The sequence below is a fragment of the Hibiscus syriacus genome, unplaced genomic scaffold (genome assembly GCF_006381635.1).
Source record: "Hibiscus syriacus cultivar Baekdansim isolate YM2019G1 unplaced genomic scaffold, ASM638163v2 tig00110482_pilon, whole genome shotgun sequence".
NCBI lineage: Eukaryota > Viridiplantae > Streptophyta > Magnoliopsida > Malvales > Malvaceae > Hibiscus > Hibiscus syriacus.
Window position 1 is genome coordinate 2,403,609 of NW_024062758.1, and position 25,455 is coordinate 2,429,063.

General features: G+C 34.1%; 2 protein-coding genes and 1 pseudogene across 3 annotated transcripts; 1 reads left to right on the plus strand and 2 right to left on the minus strand.

Annotated features, from left to right (window-relative positions):
* The first annotated feature begins 3,907 nt into the window (after nt 1-3,907).
* LOC120129060 lies at nt 3,908-6,579 on the plus strand. 2 transcript variants are annotated; one of them, XM_039146668.1, is made up of 4 exons: nt 3,908-4,012; nt 5,231-5,365; nt 5,472-5,765; nt 5,926-6,579. In XM_039146668.1, exons 2-4 carry the CDS (start codon nt 5,243-5,245, stop codon nt 6,541-6,543), a joined length of 1,035 nt encoding a protein of 344 aa, XP_039002599.1. In that variant the 5' UTR covers nt 3,908-4,012; nt 5,231-5,242; the 3' UTR covers nt 6,544-6,579. The 2 variants fall into 2 exon arrangements, with proteins under 2 accessions (XP_039002599.1, XP_039002600.1); XM_039146669.1 differs by having other exon boundaries at nt 5,231-5,364; nt 5,458-5,765.
* A 406-nt stretch (nt 6,580-6,985) lies between these two features.
* LOC120129061 lies at nt 6,986-9,112 on the minus strand. Its single transcript, XM_039146670.1, has one exon. The coding sequence runs from the start codon at nt 9,091-9,093 to the stop codon at nt 8,569-8,571; it is 525 nt and encodes a 174-aa protein (XP_039002601.1). The 5' UTR covers nt 9,094-9,112; the 3' UTR covers nt 6,986-8,568.
* On the minus strand, nt 6,986-24,771 carry LOC120128652 (annotated as a pseudogene).
* Between the last annotated feature and the right edge of the window lie 684 nt (nt 24,772-25,455).

Genomic DNA, 25,455 nt, shown 5'->3' on the forward strand with positions numbered 1-25,455 from the left:
GCTTCTAATTGCAATAGGATTGTGCAATCTCGATTTGCACGTTCGACTGTGGCGAATTTTTCGGCGTTCATTGCTAAAAAATTAGGGGAAATATTTATCCCTTTTTTGCTTATGTTTTGCTTCAACTCGATCTGTTTGTTTCAAGAATCTCAGTCAGTTGGCGACCTTGCTGGCGCATGGCCTCCACGCGTGTCACCACCAGCCGTTTGATATCCCTCGTGCGGTGCTTATGTCAATTTAGGGTTTACAAGACCCTAACCCTCTACTGGGTCAGGAAGATGAGCTTCCTTTATTGGGCTTGATAGCTTGCCCACTGGCATAGGTGGGCTTATTGCTGGGCTTCTCGAACTTGGACTTTACCTTTGGATTCCCTGGTTGGACCGAATTTGGACCTAAAATAATAAATAAATATAATGATACTATAATAAATATAATATATATACTAATATAATAAATAATATTATATACTATAATACTATATAACATAATAATCTTAGACAAAAATAAGTGTTTACAAGTATAATAGATATTATTCCCACAACCTGTTACTTGATGATTCTTTTACATATCAATTGTGTATTCTATTTTTAACGGGTTTTTTACGTGTCGATTATCGTATGTTAATTTTCAACAAGGGGTTAATTCCGTGTTTTAAGAAACACATCTTACCCAGACAGTTAGAATATGAATGGTTAAGGGTTTATTTGCCTGCATCATCATCCATACACGAGCATAATATTTATATTTTGATATTCTAAATGTTTGATTTGTTAGAATATTTTTGTTAGGATAGAAGAGACTCAATTTGATCAACCGAAAAAATTATAAAAGGGGTGAATTGGCAAAAACGGTTTAGGGAGTAAGGAGAAATAAAAGATAGAAAATTTGACACAACGATTTATAGTGGTTCAACTTCTCAACTAAGTCTACCTCCACTACCTTAGCTCCTCACTAAGAATTTTCTAACAAATTCACTAGTTTGTTCTTTCTTTTTCTAGGATCAAGAGATAACCTTTACACTCCCTAATTTTTCACTTATCTAAACTAAAATCAATCTCCTTTACAAAAGGTAAAAAGAAGTAAACAAATAAAACCTCTATAAGGTAGAGTGTTTACAAATTTAAGGCTAACAATAACAAAATATTTACAAGAGAAAGTAAAATAGGAATGAAAAACTTTTCTCTTGTGTTTGAATGCTTGGATAAGTGTTCTAACCCTTCTTCAAGTGTCCTCAATTTGTATTTATATGTTTGAATGAAGTTGTGGTTGTTTCTAGCCGTTGGGAGTGATTTGGAGCCGTTGTGGATGTTTTATCTGCAAAATAAAACTACCCAGTACAGAGGGTATTGGTACTACCTTTGTTATTTTTAAATCAACTAGTCGTTACTAGCCGTTCGGGCCTAATGGTATCGATACTATGCCTATGATATCGATACTACTATGTAAAGTAGTATCGGTACTCCTTTGGGTATCGATACCATTTTTACATTCTGGAATTTGAGCAATGTTGGTAGTATCGATACTTCCCTTATCTTTGGTATCGGTACCATATGAACAGTATCGGTATTGTTAATGAGGTATCGATACTGTAAGCACAATATCATTACTTCATGTCCAGAAAATCATTTTGTGCTCAAATCCACTTTTAAGGACTTTGAATTATTTTTTAAAACTTTGAAAAAAAAACTTTGAATAAATTCAATTTAAGTCCAAAAATATTTTGCCATAAATTATTATATCAAAATATAGTTCAACAATTTTGGACATAATTTTTATGGCCTGAAAATTTGTATGATTGATTTGTTTTAAGTATATTGCTTATGATTAATGTGGGATGTTTTTTTTTGTACTGTTTAAATTACACTGTTTCTAATGGGTAAATTACATGTTTGGTACTTTAACTATTAGTTTTGATCTGTTTTAGTTTTAGTTTTATTTTAGTTCCTCATCATTAAAAACTTTAATTTTTGTTTCATTTTAATACTCGTTCAAAATTTAACATTAAGTTTTGTAAAAATTGAAAGTTTAGATACTAAAACTGATAGTTTAGGTACTAAACACATTAAGTTTTTAAAGGCGGATACTAAAATGAAATGAAAACTAAACATTGTGTATGATTTTTAAAAAAATTAAAATTTTGAGTATTAAAACATATCCAAATTGATAATTTATATACTAAATGCATAATTTACCCTTTATAATATGTTTCTTTTTCCGGACTAATTCCGGATGTTAGGAGTCGAACTCAATATATGAAGGATCAAAGTCTTATTTTCCTTATTTATAAGTATTTTACAATTTTTCAGACCGTGACATGAGACTGTTTTCACTATATTTCATTTTTTAGAAGATTTTCACTTAAATCTTGGTGCATTATATCATTTCTACTCCGAACATCACTTTCATAAATACGATGATCTGCAATTTCTCTTTGTCAAATACAGTAATATAAATATAAAAAATTTATATTATTTTACGAATAAATAACATATTTTTTTATAAATTAAAATAAATAAATTATACCTGATCATTTAAATTGAGTATTTTAATTTTATTTTTAAATAAAATATCTAAAATAAATAAATAAACAAAATTTTAAAATTTTGAACTATTTTTAGAAATTATTTCAATGATTAGTATAACTATTATGATCTAATCAATGATTATATCAAGGGCAAAATGTCATACCACATTTACTTTTACTGTTATGGTATAATCCTTGTCCTCTCATATTTTCTTAAGTTTTGAGTTTTACATTCAGTAAGAGTAGTTTCTTTTTTTTCTCCTCCTCCTCCATTTTGAATAAGACTAAAATTAAATTTAAAATTCGTTAAAATATACATGTATTATCATGGTTTAAAATAGAGGTGGTAAACAGCATGTTCGGATCAGGTTTGGATCGGGTCGTTTCGGGTTTAGATTATATTTAATTTTATTTTATTCGAGTCGGATCAAGTATGGTTTGGATTTAGTTCGGGTGTATAATAAATTGGGTCGGGTCAAGTAGCATGTCGAGTCAATTTTCGGGTGAGTCAATTTTTTGGTCGGGTTACTGTGGGATAGGTTATTTTTGGATTCAAATCAATATCACATCGGTTGATTTTTGTATAAAGTTAATATCAAATCGATTAGATTTATGGTTGATTCAATATCGGATCAATTGATTTTCAGATCGGGTTAATATCGAATCGATTGATTTTTTATTTAGGTCAACCTTTAGATCAGATCAATTCAGATTAAATTAGTTACGAGTCTAATCGAGTATATATAGAGTTATTGATATATTCTTGTAAAAATATATCTTCTTGTATGTTAATCTTATCATTTAGGCTTAATTTGGTTATAAGTCTAATCAAGTATATATAGATTTTCGGTTCAAATTGCTTTCGATTCAGATTAATTTTGGATCGGGTTAAATCTCGTTCGAGTTGCTTTTCGGTTCTAGTTAGATTCAATTCGGGTTGTTTTGGCTTGATTTATTTTCGGTTCGAGTTACTTTCGATTAGGATTAATTTATGTTCGGATTATTTTTTATTCGGGTCAAATCAAATATGAGTCCATATTGAGTCAACTAAATTTTAGATTGAGTATAGTTCGTGTTTTGAATCAAATTTAATCATCATGTTCAAGTTAATATTGAGTATTATATCGATTAAATTAATTTGTATAATCAAATTCGGATCAAAATTACCAGGTCGAATTTAAAAGTAGTAAATGAGCAACATAACTAAAATAGAATTTAAAAATAATGAAGATTTTAAAAGACGCCGTTGTTGAATTTTGAAGATTAAAAAAATAGCCGCCACACTCAAGAGTTGACCCAATCCCTCTTTCCCAATAGGCGTGTGCTGACCACGGCCTCGTCTTTATAAACTATCGTGAATGTTTCTTCTTCTTTTGTCACCCAACTCTCTTGCCCTCCTATTCGTTTATTTGTCTCCATTCTTTTCATTTCTCTCTGAAAGTCATTCTTTATTTTTGCTCTCCTTGATCCTGGGCTCCCTGCTAAAAGGTACAAATTTAATTTCAGTTTTTTCTTGTGATAGAATTTTAATAACTTCGTTGCTTGTAATGCTTTTTGTTTGTTTTCATCGATTCCAATCGTGTATCATTTCTTGTTCTTCGATGGGTGAGCTGTATATTTTCATTTTCTGTGAAAGATATGTAATCAATGTTTTTCTTCTTATTAATTTCTGAGAATTCATCCGAGTATATATTATTTTGAAAAGAAATTCGTTGTTTTTGTTGAGATGAGTTGATTCATGTAATGCCTCTTTTAACCTAACTAGTTATTAAACGAGTTCTTTGGACGAGTAATTGCCTAGTTGGTCAATCTGCAGCTTCAGTTTCATCCCACATTTTGACTGTTTTGGCTTTAGTTTAAGATGACTCATACTCCCTCCCTGTCCACTAAAAATGTCTATTTTAATTTTTAAAATTATCTCGTTCAAAAAATTTTATTGGAAAAGTCAACAAACTAACAACATTTATATTTTGATTTTACCCTTGTATATCTTATTCTTTTACACACATTAAAACATCTATCAATAATCTTTTAAGGATAATTTTATTGTTTCTTTTGATCAAATATATCTTCCGAAACAAGACACAAATTATGGGACTGAGGGAGTATCAATTTGTTACAGTGATTCGCAATGCCTTTACATTCATTCACGAATTATTATGGCTGTCCCTTTTTCCCATATATATGGGGTAAGGGGAGGTAAGATAGTAGGCTATCCCAATACCAGGTTGAGAGCAGCATGTGCTTGATTAAGTCAAGGTTTTGAACTTGTTAGCGTTTTTGACATTTTTATCTATTAAAAGCTTAAACTCATTCATTTTGCTCTGGATTGGACAGCTTTAATTTGATCAAACATGCTTGGTTTCACATTGTAATAAAATTAATATTGATTTGTTATTCGGTTTTCGTATGCAATCTTAATCTATTCATACATGTATGGTTCTTTTGATGCTAATAGATGTAATCATTGGGGATCTAAGCTTTATCTATGTGTTCTTATGGCATATATAAGCCTATAACCTAATTGTTTTTGTAATGTATAGTTATTTCGGGATTATTACCAGTAGCTATCGATTTGCTTGAGAGTTCGATCGCTTTTATGTGTATTGTTAACTTGTTATTTGTGTTTTTTTTATCGTCGATGAGGCATCTTTGTTCTTTTTGCACTCTTAGATTTTGTTAATAGTTTTTTATGTTTCTGTGCAGGTTACCTTTAAAATGGATTTTCCCTTCAGAAGCATACACGAAGATTCTGCAACTTCTCAGATGGAAATCCTCAGTTGTCCATTTTTGAGAAACATTAATGAGCCGACAAACTTTTCTTTCTCGTCGTCCATGCCGGTAAAATCATGGATCATTTAGAATTTTGTGTCTATCATGAGCTTTATGTTTCTTGAATCATGTTCTTGATTGGAGTTCTCATTAGCTTTTCGCTTCTCTGCCTCAGTTACGAGGAGCAAGAGATCCAATATTCGAAGATGGGCCCAATTTCGACATGGCATTCAGGCTTTTCCATGGACAGGATGGAGTAGTTCCGCTGTCACAACGAACTTCCTTGCATGCTAAGAAAGAAGAGCCGGAAACAGCCCAACCCAAGTTCAATCCATTGGCTGCAAGGGCAGCCACCATTAGTCTCTCATCCTTTGGACTTGGGGGGGCATTCAGTTTTGATGCATTTTCTAACAAGTGGAACAATCAGAACGAAAAATCAAAACCATCCAAGAAAGAATCTTCTTCACAGGTAACCAAGCCTCGTTTGTAGAATGTGGCATTACTTTGGAGTACATACTACATACCTACGTTTCTAAACTGAGAATGATCATCTAATATCTGAAAGATCATATATTATTGTTTTTTTTAACTTACCTTTATTGACATCATTTTATGCTGTGATGTTTCAGGGAGGAAATTCCCATCACGAGGCATTCGGCAATGAGTGGCTGCAAAACGGTAACTGTCCGATAGCCAAGTCATATAGGGCTGTTAGCGGTGTTTTGCCACTTGTTGTCAAGGTTTTTAAACCGCCTCCAGGGATGAAATTCAGGTGCCCACCTGCTGTGGTAGCAGCCCGGGCAGCACTATCGCAAAGCGCTTTCGCAAAGAACCTCCGCCCTCAGTCCTTGCCTACGAAAGTGCTGGTGATAGGAATGTTAGGCATGGCAGCAAATGTTCCGTTAGGAATATGGAGGGAACACACTAAAAAATTCTCACCATCTTGGTTCGTGGCCGTCCATGCAGCTGTTCCATTCATAGCCATGCTCCGGAAATCTGTCTTGATGCCCAAGACAGCTATGGCTTTCACCATTGGTGCATCTATATTAGGACAGATGATCGGCTCTAGGGCAGAGCGATATCGGTTGAAAGCGATAGCAGTCGAGGAATCATCTATTTCTGTTGGTGCAGCAAATCCGTTAGAAGGAATTGCCTTTACAAATGGCCGTTGCGGGAAAGATGTCGAATGGAATCCCATTTCTTTGGAGGCGGCAAGGCCTTCTTCATCAACAGACATGTTTTATTAATCAACTTCTCCCCCCCCTCCCCGAATTGTAAGTTAAGCCGTTCGTGTTTAATTGTGTTCCAGACCCTTCTAATGTATGTTTTGGTCTCTGGAAGTGCAATCTTCCAGGGAAATAAATTAATAGGAGCAATTTTTATTCTGAAATTTTCGTTGTCGGTTATATCGGGTCAAAGAATTGAAAGTTGACAATAGTAGGAGAGTCAAAACCATAATTCGACCAGTTTAAAACTACAAGTGCCGAACCCCAAATCCGAATGAAGTTGAGACCAAAACCGTACTTTTTTGGGTTTATTTGTTAGTATTTTACACGGGTTATAATTTAATACACCAAATATCCAACAAGAGCGAGTGCAAGAAAGATGAGTTTCTAAAATTAAAAAACCATTAACAATCAAATCAAACTCAACATTATTAGTTGAGCCTAGATACGGAAAAAACTTAAGCACAAAACACGACATTATATAAAAAAGAATACAACACAAATTTACGAACATGTCAAAATCTATATAACACAAACTATCAACTAATGTAAATTAATTAGCTAAGGATCGAAAAGATTAACCTTGGTACAATCACGGCCATTCGAAGTTCGGTCAGTATTGTGGACAACAGTCTGCAATGCCTGCTGCTCCATTTGAGAAGAGGATGTCGGATAATTGACAAATGCAGAAGGGTACTTTGCCATTAAAATAGCATAATCGGGCAAAGGTGACAACCCAGTTTGAATTCTGCTACCATTCCAAAAACCGTAACTTCTCTTTGCAACAGCTTCAGGCACACGATTATTACTTTGATTGAACTTTGAGTTTCCATCAACATTATTACCTGTAGACTTGAAATTCGACGGTTTTGTGTTCTGTTTTAAATGTTGGGAATTAGAATTTAACATCTGACCAAAAAGCTTGACGTTACCATTCCCGCAAGGCTTTCCTATGCCTGAAATGTTTGAAGTCTGGGATTTTGGACGATCCTTGGCTTGTTCCAAGTTCTGCACCAAGTGTGGAAGCTCGGCAGTTGATTTTGAGCTATTGCACTTCTGAAGATAACAATATTCAGCCAAATACGGACCGGCAACCCCCCTTTTGGATGTTGAAAGGCTTTTGGCATCACTATTGATTTCTTTCAATGTTGAAATTTGCAAGGGATAACCCTTAGGATCTGGCAGGATTCAGTAAGATTCACCAAGGGCTTTCCAGATAGACAATTTGGCTCATCTTCAAAGATGGATATGTGAGCCGGTTTGGCTTCATTCCCCTGATAATCAATTGATGATGACAATTTATCTAGGTTGCATAATTTTTCACATCGAAGGAAAATGGAATCATGCAATGCAGAACTTTCAGCAGAAGAATTTTTACCAAAAGAAGGCTCAACGGCAGAATCCAAGTTGGGAAGATGACCTTCGGTATTGAAGCTAAAACCTGAAGAAGAGTTCTGACCAGCAGATTCATCACTGGTTTTATTTGAATCTCGCCTACATATACTGACTGCTAGTCTACGCTCTGCATTTTGAATCATGTTCATCCACAACATTTTTGGACAATGAAGTTTCCCGTGCCATGAAATCATTCCTAAAGCCCTCATTAGAACAACCAGTAGCAGGCCTGAACTCGGCCACATCTATAGGAGTACAATGATGAGCTGCCACCCCAATAGATGCTGATACTGCAACAGACACACCCTGTTCAACAACCTGATTTCTTCCAGAATTTAGGTCCCCTGAAGCAACACTTTTCTGAACCTTTAATGACTTCGCATTGCTATCAACATCCATATCATCAGTACCACACTCAGAAATTGCCTGACCAGCAACATGATTCCCATTATTTTCGTCTGGTAAGTTCAGCTCAGTTTTTAAAACCGGTTTGCTGATAGGATCACATTCATCCATATTCATTCTGACAAAATTGGAAGGAAAGTCCTCCAATTTAGACCCCAACTTATCACTGCAGACAACTGGGCGCTCAAGGACAGAAGCATCTTCCATATAACTCCCACCACCATTAGCATCATCACTCATGGGTGTTCACGTGTTTCTATTTCTTGGATGTATCAAGTCCAGCCCAAGGCATTTGCGAGCCTTGCTAAAGAAAACCTTGCATTGATCCCTGGATCTTGTTCGGACACATTGCGAGATCATTGCAAAATCTTTACCATAAGATGAGACAGCCTGTATAAAGACAGATTTTTCCTCATCAGTCCAATCAGTAGGATCCATGTCTCCACAACTCTCATCTGAACAAGTACCTTCATCAACATTCTGAGAAAAATCAGGTATTGAATGCCTTTTGAGCAGAGAATAAACTTTGGGGCACTTCCAGTAACGGTGGTAACTCTCTCCTGGATCAGCAGAACTAGTGATACAAGAACTCATTGCTTCTGAAGGCAATGAACCACATATACCTGCCAAAACATCGGCAGCTGCAGTTTCTCGATTATTCCCAATAAGATCAAAATTGCTTGACCTATCAGCAATGCTATCAACTCGAGATGTTCTAGAGTAACGTTCTCCCAGAAAGATCCTACTAGAAGATGTCTGATTCTTTTGCATGCCACTATCGGCCTGTGCAGCTATAACAGAAGCTGCGCCAATAACATCAATGGACACAGCATTGAATTCCTTGCTCCACTTTTTCCCCAATGTCAACAACTAGGTATTCGCGGAGGACTTCCCCTGCTTACTTGAATCAAGCTTCTTCTTTGTTTTCTCAAAACATTTAGACTTGTGGTTTTTGTAATAGAACTCAACACAGTCAGCAGTTGTCTTATGGTCCAGAAAGGTGGCAATTTTTCTGAAGTCCTTCCCAAAGGCAGCCAACTTATCCATAAAAATTTCCTTCTCCTCCAATGTCCAAGGATTGATCAAAGCTCTTTCCTTTTCGACAGCAAATGGATCTTCAGCCAATCAATTACAAGAAATAAACCTTGACAATTGTTCTTTCTTGTCCAAAATCAATGCTGGCATCTTCAATGCATTCCTGTAACGCTTGACATGGGGATCTAAAAGCAGTTTGCTGGCAAAATTTATCATCTCAGCACTAGGTTCTAATATCAGATTACCAGCTGAAGAAACAAACCCAAAAAGTAATCCATTAATAATATGTAGCACTACTGATAAATATTTGAATATTCTTAAAGAACATAAAGCAAAAGCAGAAAATATAAATTTATAAGTACACAGCAGCAGCACTAATTAAGGGAAATAGAAGTAAAAGGTGACGAAAAATGCACACATATGGGGGCAAAACAAAAAATCACGGCAACCATCGTATCCCATTTTTTGCAGCAGCATAAAATTCTGACAAATCAGATATGATAATGAAATCTTCCAAAGTAGGATTCAACAACAAGCTTTTCAACCGAAGTAGTCTTGTCAAGCAATTAGTACTACCAGCTCATATCTAATGCATGAGGCATATTGAGAATGGTGCACCACAATGAACTATTTTCAGCAACACCAGACTCTCTAGAATACCAAAATAACAAATTTTCCAAGAATCATAATTGAACATTAACAATATATGCAATGAGTTTCACCGATGGGCAATGAACTATTTACCTTCAGCAACATTTCCATGATAATTGCATTTCATTAAAAACTCAAGATTAAATTAATGATATGAGACAGTTACTGTATAAGAACTAATCCTTAAAACACTTTACCTTGAATGCATTCAAGTAAACGAATGATCAAAGTTCAAAATATAGAAAGGCAAGATGAAACAAAAAAGAAGTGCTAAATGTACTTAAATTAAAGTAATAGAAAATCAACCATATGCAAAATCATATCAGAAATAGCAATGCATAAACAATTCTGAAGCAGGAAGCTCAAACAATTAAAGAATGGAGGACCGATGCTTTTGGTAACCACCATATGTTGAACGTGAACTTAGTTCATACTTCTTCTAAGACTTTGCACGGTATTTTCTAGAGGGTGAAAGCATATATTCCTTCCAAGCATGCCGAAAGGCTTCAAACTTATATGTCAAAACTCTCTCCTTAAATTCTAAGTGGCACTTCCGCATTGCAAATTTTTCCCTGATTGATGGATTCATTTGCCACAATGATGCATTCGAAAATTCAGAAATCTCAATGCCATACTGATCTTTTGGCAATAATTTCTCAAACACAAGACAAGCACTGTTTGCCAATTCCTTATTAGTCCTCAATATTACATCATGTGTCATATTTTCATCACCAGTATCAGAGTTAGAAGATTCTGAAGCATGTGCGTCAGTATCAATCTTTACAAGTACACTGCCTTCCCCGGGAATGACTGCAGCCCCTTCTTCATTAAAAGAATCAGTAGCTAAAGTCATCTCTTCCATTGTTCCCAATTGAGCAAAGCCAGCATTACCAGAACAATCATGAACCTTCACAATATCACCAAGAGGAACTGTTTTATCCAAAGATGATGATGCCATAAAATCAGATGTAGCTGTTCCAGGACTAACCCCATCCTTCTTGTCTACACTAACATCTTCCAGGACACCATTACAGAGGTGCTGCTTCTCTTCAAGAACATCAGCAGAAGGATCCATTTTCAATGGAGCGGGCTGAGAGATCATACTGGATGCAGCCTCCTGTTTCTCGCAAGATTTTCCATTTACCTGAACAGGAAGAGAACTGGCTGTTGATGGTAATCGGTTTCTACTTCTACTGTTGACTTTCAAAGACTTAAGTTTATTTTCCAGATAATCAATTTCAGATTCAGTCATCTCCAATGTTTTCAAAATGTCACCTTTCCATAATAGCAATTTATTTATAGCAGTAGACCGAAGAAAATTAGAATCCATTGTACTAGGATCATCAGGCTGAAGTAAATCAATAAGTGAAGAGACCATATTAATAATCGAATTGATATCCAAATTCTCTAGATTGAAAGAGGGCCTTCTAGCTGATTCTGAGACCCAAAACTTGGAGAACCGCATGCATTATTGATTTCATTATCAATATTTGTAGCTTTACCAGATGATTTCTCTTCCATGCCTGCAACAACAAGGAACACACTGGCAATCAATGAGCAAGCACAACACATTACACAATCATAATGCAAGGAGAAGGATACAGGGAGAAGGGTTAGTATCCTGTTTTAAACAGGATTCTGAAGCTGGAAGACAACTTAAGAATAAGTGAGTCAACAATGAAGCAGTCCCAAATGCAGAAAACAAAGTTACTTTACAACACATTCCTTACATATAGGTAAAATTCTTAGCAGAGAACAAGTTTTGCCAAATATTTAACAGTTTCCCTCCTTTAAAATAACTGACAGAAGGAAAAGAGCAATCGCCCCATATTCATGAAGACAGACTAAATTATAGATTTAGCTTTGCAGGGAAGTGGAGAATCGGGAATGTATGCATATGTGTGTATAAACAGTTCTTAAAGCACAAGAAACCAGTGAATGGTCATGGTCGTGACAAGAATCACATAACTCTCAAAACTAAAGCCAGTAAAAAAAGAGCAGGGCAAAAAGTATTTTAAGAATGCAGAGTTCTATGAAAGTTCTAATCATCAATTTATATGGTCATGTTGGACTACAGTACCATAATGAATGATATCAGACCATCCGACCTATCATATTCAAGATATTAAGGAATGGCAGAAAGGGGCAAGAAGTGAATATGGTTAACAAATGAGCAAACAAAGGGTCATGCTGATATAAAAGTTACATCACTGTCAAACTAAAGCTGGTAAATGAGGAGAATAATTAAAACATCACAAAGATTATTTTCCCTAAAACCACTGGTAGACAACAATCTAGTTCAATAGGAAGGCTTTCAATGTTATTTTTTATGATATTATACGTGTTTTAAACGTGTCTGCTTAACACTGAATAAACATATAAGAAAATCTAAGATATACCTGGTGAGGAACTGCAAGTAACAGAAGAGGGAGTTGCAGGAGAAGAACAATCAGAAAATCCAAGAACTCTAGGGCTCTTATCTACCAAGTTAGAACTCAGAGAACCGTTACGCATTACCAAAATAGATTGCAGCCGCATCACTATTAATGCTTGTGTCAGGGCCTTCATCCTTTTTTTTCTCATATTTTGCTAGACCCTCACCCCATCCAAGCCGTGGCTTCTTCCTTGATGATGTATCATCAAAAGGTGGAGCAGATGTGACACAAGCTGCTACATCCCCAGAAGGCGACTCAACTGGTGCCAAAGTTTTCTGTTGTAACTCAAGCTTTGCTTCCCCAGAATCTGCACTTCCTACGCTCTTTGAGCTACTTGAATTGCTAAATCCGGAGCCCCATGAAGACATTCTTCCAGAGCGGCTCTACTTAAGAGGCTTCCAATCCACCGAGCCCACGAAGTTCAATCTCTCACATCTTTGTCCTGTGCCTAACCCATTGACACCAGATGTTCTATTATCATGTTGATCTTTTTTATGGCGATTCCATAAGTTTACAAAGTCGGAGTTACTACGAGAAGGGTATGTTAACATATCATCCAAAGACCTCTGTTCATTATTCACATCATGAGGCCTCCCAGGAGTGTTTGAGGACCCATTGCTGGTTTCCCAAGAATGACCTCTCCAGTCTCTTATGCTGTAACACCCTTTGCTGTTGTCTCTACTGCTGCTTCGACTATATTTCCAATCTCCACGAGAAACATACTGACGGCAGGCCTCACCATCCAAGATCTTGTCACTTGACCGCCATGGCACATATCCATGAGCACCAATGTCTTCGAGAAACATATGCCAATTGCCCTGCTTACCATAACCTTCATAAAATATTTAAACAACAAAAGAAAAATCACAAAAAAATAATTACCACATGAAATGTTTATGTATTAATTCAAATCCCAATAATAAAATAAAATCCATCAATCTCCCAACCCTTAGCCCCAAAAGAAATTAAAAAATATATATTCCTAGGGAAATAACTAAAAGAATCCCTTCAATATATCAAAGCATGTGTTCATCAATGAAACAACGTCTAAGAAAAATCAATATATCTTACCTCCAAAGGACCAAAAGCAATAGCAAAATAGTACCAGAAAACCAAAAAAACGTGATTCTTTCGACAAAGCATATGGAAGAATATTAAAAATAAAAATAAAATTCCCCTTTTATCACAATCAAAGTGTATGTTCTTTCATGAACCCAACAAGAAAGAGAAGGAGAAAAACTTAATATTCTCATCCGTAAAAAAAACCTGGAAAAAATAACAGACAACCCGAGAACGTTGATTTTGATAAACCAAAACGAGAAAAAAGAAGTTGAATGAAAACATTTCCCATTATCAATAATGAACCAGAATAAAAAAGAAAAATCCCAAAAAGAAATTACACCAAAACCTAAAAAATCCACGGATCTACGCAGTCTTAATCCCACACAAAAAAGAAAAAAAATCCGGAAAATCTCATGCTGATACAATCCTAACCCTAAATTAGAGTTAAAAATAAATGGAAGGAAAGAACTTACCAAGAGGACGACGGACGTCAGCGGATCCCAGCTGGCGTTTTAAAAAAAATCATCTTTTTAATTTAATATTTTCGATTAGGCACCGATCATGCGTCAAGTGAGATAAGACATGCGCCTTACACTGATATGGATATACGTGCGAACGGACGAGGATATATTGGTAATTAAGGTATGTCACGGCGTGGGGGCCGCGTCTTACCTATAATTCTGACACGCGTTAGAAAGACGCGGGCTCTTTCCCGCGCTATATCATTAATTATCAAATTATCCCCGCCCGTTCACACTCATCCCTCCCTATAAATACCTCAATTCTCAATTACTTTTATCACACAAATCTTCTAAACTTCTCTCAAATACTCTTATATTATATTATTAAGGTATATTTTATTATATTTAGTATTTTTTTAGTAATTTATTTAATTATTTTAATTGTTTAATATTTTATTTAATTAATTTTTTTACAGATATAAAATGGAAGGCGGTCTACTTTGGTTGGATGGAAATCATATATCTCGACACTTTACTGATACGGTAACATTTTAACGTTTTAATTTAATTAATTAATTTAATGCATGATTATTAGTTTAAAAATTAATTTGTGTAATTATTTATTTTTTAGGAGAGATATCGTATATTAGATCCTTTTATTATGAACCTTAAGTTAGTTATACCTACTCGTGTAATGTCGTATTTAGTAGAGGCTGAATTCAGTCACCTATGTAGATATCAGGGTTACTGTAAGATAGAACCAGACCTTATTTCTGCCTTAGTAGAGCGGTGGAGGCCGGAGACCCACATATTCCATCTTCCGTGCGGAGAGTGTACGATCACGCTTGAGGATGTTTCTATGCACCTGGGGCTTCCGGTGGATAGAGGTGTAATATCAGGGATAGCTTCCGGTTCTTGGACTACTTAGTGTCGGGTTAGTCTAGGACGTGTCCCGGAAATTTTAACGGTGGACGGATACCGTTAAATTGGTTGGATGCCAATTTTCGGGAGTTGAACGAGGACGCGTCTGACGATGAAGTTAAACAGTATGCACGGGCATGCATACTGCAGCTGATAGGAGGGTTGTTGATGCCGGACAAATCGCGCAACCAAGTTCATTGTATGTGGTTGCAACATCTTGGCGACTTTTATCTGGCCGGATCACTCAGTTGGGGCTCGGCAGTTTTGGCTTGCCTGTACAGGGAGATGTGTCGAGCCATTGACTACAGGCGTAATGCTATTGGCGGATGTCTCCTGCTGTTGCAGTTTTGGGCATGGTATCGATTGCCCTTTTTATGTCCCGTTGTCAAGAACTCATTCGTATTTCCGCTACTCCTGAAGTAATTATAAAACTGATTTTTTATATTAATAATTTTATACAGTGAATAAGAAATTATTTTTCTTGAATAGGTGGTCTAATGATAGGAAAAATCATCAGGAGCTACCTAATGATTTAGAAAAAATTAGGGTGTTAATCGATCAGAAGGCTGGTACACAGGTATGAATTTTAATGTTTTAAAATCAATTTTAGATTATAGTTATATAATTAGATTATTATTTTGATAAAAGTTATATATATTTGTTTTAGTTTGAATGGGTGTCATATTCTACTGATGATGTGAGGGCGATGATCCCACCTGAGTTGAGGGGCCCATCAGATGTTTGGATGGCGATGGTCCCCCTTGATCTGTTATGCAACCGTCGAGTGGCACTTCACTGATCGCGTGCTCCGGCAATTTGGTTGTTTTCAACCAATTTAGAAGCATCTCGTAATATGGACGAGTTGCATAGCACATATAGACACGGCAAGACAGATACAGATTGGCTGGTGAGGCATCATATGTGGGTTGTGTTGTGGGAGGATCGACATCGACGCCTTCCTCGTAGAGAGCCCATTTTACTTGACCTTTTGATGGTTGATGACGGTTATTACGAGTGGTTCAACAGTAACGGAAAATCGTTTCTGCTTCCCGAGGATGCACGAGGGTAGACATTTTTGCGACATCGACAGAGACGTTCACCGACACAGCACCATCGTCCCCCGACTCGTGGACGGAGAACAGGTGCATATGGTTCATCCTCAGCTGCACCAGCAGGACCTTCACAGCAGCCACTGTATCTAGCGACTTACATACCGCAACCATATATGATGCTGCCACCGCCTTTCCATTACTAGATGTCGCCGCCACCGCCTTCACCTGTTTTTATGACCCCGCCGCCACCACTGTCATAGATGACCCCTCCTAGAGGCTATTATGGATATATGTTTGTAGATCCGACTTGGGGTTCATATGTTGTATATTTGGCGGGTTCAGCCTCATCACCCATGGTCGTAGCACAGACACCTCCTGTACAGTTTTCACACTCAGCGATGTCTGGGTTTTATGAGTTTTCCCAGTTTTCGCAGGCCGGTGGGATAGTCAGTCATACACCTCCAGGGTCTTTATTCTATGGAGGTGTTTCATCATCATCAGCTCCTCATCAACCTAATGTACCTACTCAGGACGACGACGACGACGACGACGATGGTGGTGATGATGACAGCGAGGAGTCACAACCAGTGATACGAAGAAATCCTCCTCGAGACCGACATCTACCGCCCTGCGGAACACATTCGCGTCGCAGGCATCGATAGATTTTGTTTTTTATTATATTTGTATTTAGTTTATTGGACTTTTTAATTGTAATTTTTTATTATTTCTCATTTAATACTTATTTTATTTTGTTAAATTTGTTTGACTTTTTTTTTAATATATTTCAGTTAATTTTGTTTATTACCATTTAATATAAGTTATTGTAATTTGGTTATCATTTACCATTTAATACTTATTGTAAGTTTGTTGTATTTAAAATTATTTTTGAAATACCAAATTGTTCGATAATTTTCTTAAGTTTGTATCTTCTCCTTCGACAAGAGCAAAAGCAACTGGAAGAATGTTGTGATTGCCATCTTGGACAACTGCCAATAATAAAACTTGCTTGTATTTTCCATACAAGAAAGTCCCGTCGATTTGGACCACATGCTTGCAGTATTTGACAACATTAACGTAATGTGGGTAAGTCCAAAAAACCCGGTAGAATTGACATCGATCGCGGAGAACTCGATCATTATGGTATGCATAGGAGGTTTCGAAGTCCACAATTATCCCAGGATTCAACCTCCGCACCAGCCAAAACTAGCCTGGAAGTTCGTTGTAAGATGCATCTCATTCGCCATGAAGTTTGACAATGGCATTTTGTTTTGCCAACCAAGCTTTTTTATAGGAGACAGTGTACCTATACTGCGATTGTATAGCTGAAATCAACACAGCAACAGCTATATGAGAGCTTGCTTTTACCATGAGCATGATGGCTTGACATATCACTTCAAAGTCCAAGTTGGGATGATCTTGGTTGACCCCTCCAACACAACATGTGTGAGGACTGTTGTATATTGTTAGTTCTCATCTGTTGTTTTTCCTCTTCCTCTTCGATACACGAACCATCCAACTGCATCCGTTTTCTCGTCGGGCATAGTAGCATACATATTTTTCGGTCGTGGAGCAGTCGACTCTAGACTGAACAAAATTATAGATATTGTAATTTTTGATAGCCATCATCGCTTCTTCCTTGCTTGAAAATTCCATGCCTAAAGATAACTCATCATTATTTATTGATGAGTAATATCCATAGTCACCGAGATGAGGCATATCCGCAAATTCTGGCCCGTACATTGCATCATAATCAGCTTCATACATGTGTGTTGGAGGGTCAGTTTGTGCCACGTGTTCTGGAAATTCATCTATATCATCATCACCATTGGAGTTGAATTGAGGTGATTCTGGGTGAATGAATAGTTCAGTCTCAGCACCATCCGCACCAGGCTCACGAAGCGGTTCTTCTGGTGGACATGATGGTTCCTCCATGCTCTCCACATTTAGATTGAAGAACCTACTACTGGCACGCCTTCCCCTTGAACTATAAGGCATATCTGGATTGAGATCGAAAATGCTCGCAATCGAATGCCTCCCCTTGGAGCTTGAAGTCATCGTGTCAAATGGAAAATGCACAGATTGTTGCGTCGATGGCATCTCCATATTAAAGTCAAAGAAATTTGCAGATAAATGCCTTCCCCTCGAACTGGACGCGATGTTGCCATACGGATTGTTCATGGACCCACCTCGGTACATATCGTAAAGAGTTGCAGATGAATGTCTCCCCATTGAAGTTGATGTGCCGACACCATGATGTGGATTTCCCATTATGGCATTAAAATATTACACATTACTGTAGTCGGGCTATCAACTTGATCAACTTGTTCAACCAACCCATAGTGTGAGCTTAATGACTGACCCCGAACAGCACGCACTTGAACAAACTTTGCATGCATCTCAATATCGCCGTCTGAATTATTACTTTGAGAATCAACCATCATTTCAACATCATCATTGTTCGATAGTTCAAACGCTGTATAAATTAATGGCAACAATGATGTTGGAAATCTGTACTGCAACGACGATATTCTTCTACTACTTCCAACATGAACCTTCCTCGAAATCTTCGTTATCAGCTCCTCAAGAGTTATATTTCTCTTGAATGATATTTTAACACGCTCATTTGATACGAATACAACGTCAGTTTCATCTTCTCGAATTTCTCCATCATAATATATAATAGCTGAAAGTCGCGTCATTCTTAGAGTTTAAAAGTGCAACAATATTATATCTGCAAAAAAACAACTAAAACAAACCTGATTAAATAAATAATATATGACCAAAAATATAACAGAATAATTTTTTACACATAAACGTAAATAATTTAAATAATATAATTTTATATTATTACCTGCACCGCAAAAATATTTCAACGTATGCTTCCACTTTCTAATTCTACAAACACAAAAATTAATTGAAAACAATTAGTATAATATTTTTTCAAATAATCATATATAACTATAAAATAAATATTATAACAAAATTACCTTATAACGAAAGATCGAGCAAACTTCTGAATCAAATATAAGATGATTGTCGGATGTTATTTACTTATTCAAAGGATTGTTAGTGAGAGAGTTTACGGGAGACAGCTATTTATAACCGAGAGAAGATGCCTTAAAGTCGAGAAGTTTGGGAAAATAATGCAAGGCGCGATCCTTGCACCGTGCCTTGCATTATACATGTTTGATAATTGAGATAATTGAATAGCGCAGCCCCTGCCCGTGCCATACACACGTGTATCCATGTCAGCAAAAGGCGCGCATTATCTCACGTGACGTTAAATTAGCGTATAACATGCTGCAAGGCGCGCGTCTTACTGCAAAGAATGTTAGATCAAGAAATAAGAAATATAGTTTAATCGATGTTTGATCGAAAATATTAAATTAAAAAGATTTTTCGGGAAAAAACGCCTCCCCAGCGAGTGATCCATGCTGATAAGAAGGCATATAAGACGCGTGTCTCCATCGAGACACGGTCAGGGGCATTTGTTGCAACTCCGTCCTCTCGTGCTTCTTGTCCTTGTAAATATCCTTCCGGTCCCAAGGCGACGGCTCTTGTGGCATCAAATCGTACGAGGCAATAGCATCCCAACAAAATGCCACTATTTTTCTTCTCCTTTCCCCAGATTACCCAACTCTAGAAAAGCATAGTGCTCCCCATCTAATAAAAAAACGGTTCTTACTAGGGTTTCTCAGTTTCGGAATCTAAAACGACACCTTAAACGAATATATCCCTGGCGCTGTTTGCAAATAAAAATTACCGAGCCAAATTTTACGGTTTTAGTGAACCAGATCCAACAGCACCGCGACGGTGGTGATCTTCAGCTCCATAAAGGTTATCTTGTTTCTAAATTGGAGAGTTGAAGAGAATAATATTAAAAGAGAGCGAATTTTCTTGGATTTTCTCTGTGTATTGTTTGTTTCGGGGGAAATCTGCAGAGGCAAGAAAGTGAGAACGTGAAGCCGATAAGAGAGAGCCTTGAAAGAGAGAAGGGAAGAGAGATATAGGCGTCCGTATCTCAACAGCGTTAATTAACCACATTTCAATCTATTTCCACTCCCGCTATATAAAAAATTTGGGTAAACTATGTATTTAGTATCTAAACTATAAGTTTTGGTATGTTTTAGACTTTTAATATTTTCAAAATCATATATAATGTTTAGTTTTTTTTTATTTTAGTACTTATTAAAAACTTAACGCGTTTAGTACCTAAACTATTTTGATCCGTTTTAGTATTTAAACTTTTAATTTTTTAAAAAATTAACATTAAAATTTGAACATGGTACTAAAATGAAACAAAAACTAAAATTTAGGTATGATTTTGAAAAAATTGAAAGTTTAAGTATTGAAACAAACTAAAATTGATAGTTTAGGTACTAAATATGAAATTTATCCAAACTTTTCTTTTATAATTTAATTTAAAATTAAAAATTTTCTAAAGAACTTTATGATAAATTATTGGATTTTAGATTCATTTGAAATATTATTTGAAAACTCAAGTTGTTAATGTCCTATAAATAAAAGGAGATATATATATATATATATATATATATATATATATATATATATATATATATATATATATATATATATATTTGTGAATGTGTTATATTATATACATCAAAGATATTTGAGAATTTTTGTAAATAAATGTTTTTTAAAAGTAGTTTTTTAAAAATTAAAAATTAAAGAAACTATTTTTGGACCATTAAAAGAAAATTTAGTATTTTTATGGTTTTATTTTAAGTAATAATAAATATTTTATTAATCTAATTCTTTGACCAACAAAATCAAGCGATGATTGTCACGATGCTTACATGAAAATACACTATGGATGTTGATATGGTAGATGAGCATAATTAATTTTTTTAGTTATGTTTAAAGGTCTAATTTATTTTTTGCAAAGTTTGAGGATTTTTTTATTTTTTAGAAAAAACAAAAAAAATTAATATAAAATATAAAAAACTATTAAGAGATTCAATACATTAAATATAAAAATACTACAAAATTAATTATTAAAAATTTCAATTTAAGGACCATTTTGAATATAAAAAAAGTTCAGGGGTCATAATTAGTTTTTGTAAAAGTTTGAGGACTTCAAATATAATTAAGTCAAAAAATTGTTGTTAGAAGAATTTGAACGTGTAAATTATGTTAAAAATCTAGATATCGTATTTTTTTAATTTTCTGAATTTTTTTTATGTTTTCACTTATTTATGTTTTTATTTTCTTTATTTTATAACTAAACATATATTTTTAATATTTTCTATTTTCTAAAAAAATAAAAATGGTTTATATTTTTTCGAACCAAATGGATCCTTATAATTTCGAAATTAAATCTTTAAAGATGGAAAATTCTACGTTGCACGTCACATTCGCAATGTACCACTAAAGCGACGTAGCGAAACGTATCACAAACAAATTTGTTTTTTATGTAAATATTAAAAAGTATAAGAATTTATTTAAAAATTAAACATTAATTAAAATTTAATTTTACTTTTAATAAAATTGTAATTTAATAATGATTCTTATTAAAATAATAATAATTAATTTGAGTGATTTAATTTGTTTAGAATTAGTTTTTTTTAATTATTTAAGGGTCGAGAGTGGCCATCAGCAGCATCACTATCGGAGCCAACAACTCACCGAAAAATAATTGACAACAAATTTAGCGTTGCAATCACCCAATTCACCGCCGTCAAGTTCGTCATCTCGAAGGAGCAGCTTCGGCCGTCAACCCGCGACTGTTTCCATTATTTTTACTTGTGTTGGCTTTCTAAAAATGAACCCGTGACCCTCGGTCGTCCATCTCCAACCTCTGATGACCACCACGACCGCCAATCATCATTAGTTTCCAACAGTTGTCGCGTGTAAGTTCCTCTACAAGAAACTCGTCTATTGTCTTCTTCCTTTGCACAATTGTCGCAGGTTAGTTTTAGTTTTTATTTTGGTTTAATACCAAAATAAGTACTCAAACTATACATGTTTTCCCGAATAGGTGCCTAAACAATTTTTTGACTCATCTCGATTCCTAATGTTACAAACGTTACCACTTTATGTGCACGGGCCATCAACGGTGTTAATTTCCTTCGTTAAGTGATATGTGTCCCAATATGGTAATTTTAAAAATTTTATTTAAAAATTAAAAATTGAAATTATATATTTTTTAAAAAAGAAAATACAAAAAATTGAAAATAACCTCAAAACTTTGAAAACCTTCATTTCAACCCCTAAACCCACATCGACTACCGCCCTTTACCATCGACGAAGCTCCACCCGACCTCATATCTCACCGACAACCAAAACCCCTATGAAACTGTGACCAGTCGATGATCGATCGGCGATGAATCGACATTTTATACCCGCAAACCCTATGATAAAAATCGTGATCCCACGCGACTCCGACAGCTAATCGATAACAACTACGGTGACGTATGATTAGGAGGATGGCAGGGACTATGTCGAAGATGGTGGTCGTGGCCGGAAAGGACGACGATGACGGGTTAAGGTTAGGGTTTGGGAATTTCAGGGATTTGGGAGCTTTTTATAATTTAAGAGAAATTAATGTTTTTTTATAAATATAATAATATTTTTAATATTTAAACAAATAAATTTTAAAATCACCATATTGTGACACGTGTCACTTTACAGAGAAATTAACGTCGTTGACGGTCCGGGCACCTAAAATGATAACGTTAGACGCCTAGATTAGTCAAAAAATAGTTTAGGCACATATTCGAAAAATAAGTATAGTTTGGGCACTTATTTTAGTATTAAGCCTTTTGGATTTAATGGTTAAATTACATTATAACTCCCTTATTTGTGTGTTATTTCCAAAGGTTAAATTGCATGGAAAACCCCTATAATTTCTTCCATTTAAATTTTAGACAAAAGTGTGTGTATGTTTTAATAGACATGGCTAAATTATACTACCCACCCCATACTTATTTTATTTTAAATGGTCAAATTTCATGAAAATCCCCCATAGTCGTATGTTTATGTTTAAATAAACATGGCTAAATTACACTACCCAACCCAATACTTGTGTTTTAATTTAAATGGTCAAATTTTTGAAAAAACCCCCACACTTTCCCCTATTTAGATTTTAGACTTTTAGGTTTTAAATATTCTATAATTTTTAATTTATTTTTATTTTGATAATTAATTTCAATTTTGTTCTTTAATTTTAATTAATAATAATAATATTTTTAATTTATTCTTCAATTTTTAACTTGATGCTAATAAAGTCCGATCTTAAAACTTTTTTTAATAGTTTATTTTAATAAATGACAATCGATTATTATTAAAAGAACAATTAATTTTTATTAGTATTAATTTTAATTTTAATTTTAATTATATTTAGATATTAATTGTGATCATATAATATTAATTGTAATTTTATATTATTAAAAACAATTAATTTTTATTAATAATAATAATAATATTTTAATTTATTTATTAATTTTTATTAGCATTAATTTTATATTATTTTATATTAGTTGTTATCATTAATCTTAACAATTTGATACTTGATATTAATTGTGATTATTTAAAACATGATAATATTAATTCTGATATGTAAAATTTAATACTGATCATTAATTTTAATTTTTATGCTTAATTTTAACTTGATATTCATTTTTATCATTGCTTTTGATTTAGTATTGATTTTGATAAAATACATTTTTCCTTGAATTTTATAACTATTTGAACTAGTTAATGGATCTCAATTTGACTCCTGCAAAACAAGCAAAAATGGAAGGTAAGAAACAACTCGATATGAATTCAGGAAATATCAGTATTGAGATACATTCATTGTGATTAATTAAAAGAGTTATGTATGTTTAGTGTTGTAGTTAAAATGTTAAACTTCTCATCATGAAAGAAAATTTAATTTTTATTTATTAATTATAACAAAAAAATTTGTACTTTATGTAATGTTTATGTTGCTAATTTAATGAATTTTTTATGGATATCTATATTTTGTATAACTGTTATTTTTATAATTATTATTTATTTTATGTTTATGTAGGAATGAGATGAAGTTAGACATAAGGAGGAAAGTCCAATAAGTCTTCATACTATTTGGAATAATTCATAAGTTGTGCGTGATATTAATTTTGATCATATATCTCTTGTTAATTTTTTGAAAGGATCTACAACTAAACCATTGGTAGGTATTACAAATTACAAATATATATAAAAAAATAAATGGTAAAAAATAATACAAAAATATAACATAATTACACATTTATTTACTTGATATATGACACTTGTGTTGGCTATATCATTTTGTGACAATGATATGCATGAAATTTCTCAATTTTCCAGAATTGATATTGCTCGTTAAATTTGAATTTAATAAATGTTTGACATCCAAATATATTTATTGGTTTTGGTTCACATTTTCTATTAGGTAAGATGTTTCACTTGTTCTTCCTAAATCCCTCGTTTTGGATAGACCAATTTCTTTGAAATTATGTGACCATCACTTCAACTTCTTATTGTTGAATCCATATGAACTCCAAAACCTTTAACTTTTGCATAAGTATAGTAGGATTCAACACAACCATCCAACGACTTCCACTTGAGCATATCCATGTCATTTTCATCATAATCTTGTTGTTCATTTCCTATATTGTCCCAGGTATCCTCATTGATGAAGTAATCAATGCTCTTGTCATCGGATGTATGTTTACCATCATCAACATTGGATCCAAGTCATTCTTCTTCGGTATAAATTTCACTACTTGGTTAATTTATTTTGTCATCTTCATTAAGATTACAATTTACCATCTCCTTGTTCTCAATCTTCCCCTCATCATCCATAATCGTTAATATGCTGCAATTTAAGATTATTGACAAAAAATAATATTAAATCGATATGAATGATCAATATTCATAGCAAGTCAAATGTACGTATAAAAATTAATATTATATGATCACAATTAATATCAAATTAAAATTAATACTAATAAAAATTAATTATTTTTTTAATAACAATTGATCGCCATTTATTAAAAAAACTATTACAAAAGTTTAAGATTCAACTTTATTAGCATCAAGTTAAAAATTAATAAATTAATTAGAATATTAATATTATTATTAATTAAAATTAAAGAATAAATTTAAAATTAATTATCAAAATAAAAATAAATTAAAAATTATAGAATATTTAAAACCTAGAAGTCTAAAATCTAAATAGGGAAAAGTATAGGGGCTTTTCATGAAATTTAACCATTTAAATTAAAACACAAGTATCGGGTGGGTAGTGTAATTTAGCTATGCCTATTAATACATAAACATACGTTTGGCTAAAATCTAATGAGAGAAACTATAGGGGTTTTTCATGAAATTTGACCATTTAAATTAAAACACAAATATGGGGTGAGTAGTGTAATTTAGACATGTCTACTAAAATAGACACATAAGTTTGTCTAAAATTTAAATGGGAGAAATTATGGGGGATTTTTCATGCAATTTAACCTTTGTAAATAACACACAAATAAGTAG

Excerpts from the sequence above, each read along its gene's own strand:
- LOC120129060 (XM_039146668.1), top strand. The coding sequence starts at position 5,243 with ATGGATTTTCCCTTCAGAAGCATACACGAAGATTCTGCAACTTCTCAG. Across the intron at positions 5,366-5,471 it reads CTTTCTCGTCGTCCATGCCG|TTACGAGGAGCAAGAGATCC; the intron begins GTAAAATCATGG and ends TCTCTGCCTCAG. Across the intron at positions 5,766-5,925 it reads AGAAAGAATCTTCTTCACAG|GGAGGAAATTCCCATCACGA; the intron begins GTAACCAAGCCT and ends GTGATGTTTCAG.
- LOC120129061 (XM_039146670.1), bottom strand. The coding sequence starts at position 9,093 with ATGCAAAAGAATCAGACATCTTCTAGTAGGATCTTTCTGGGAGAACGT.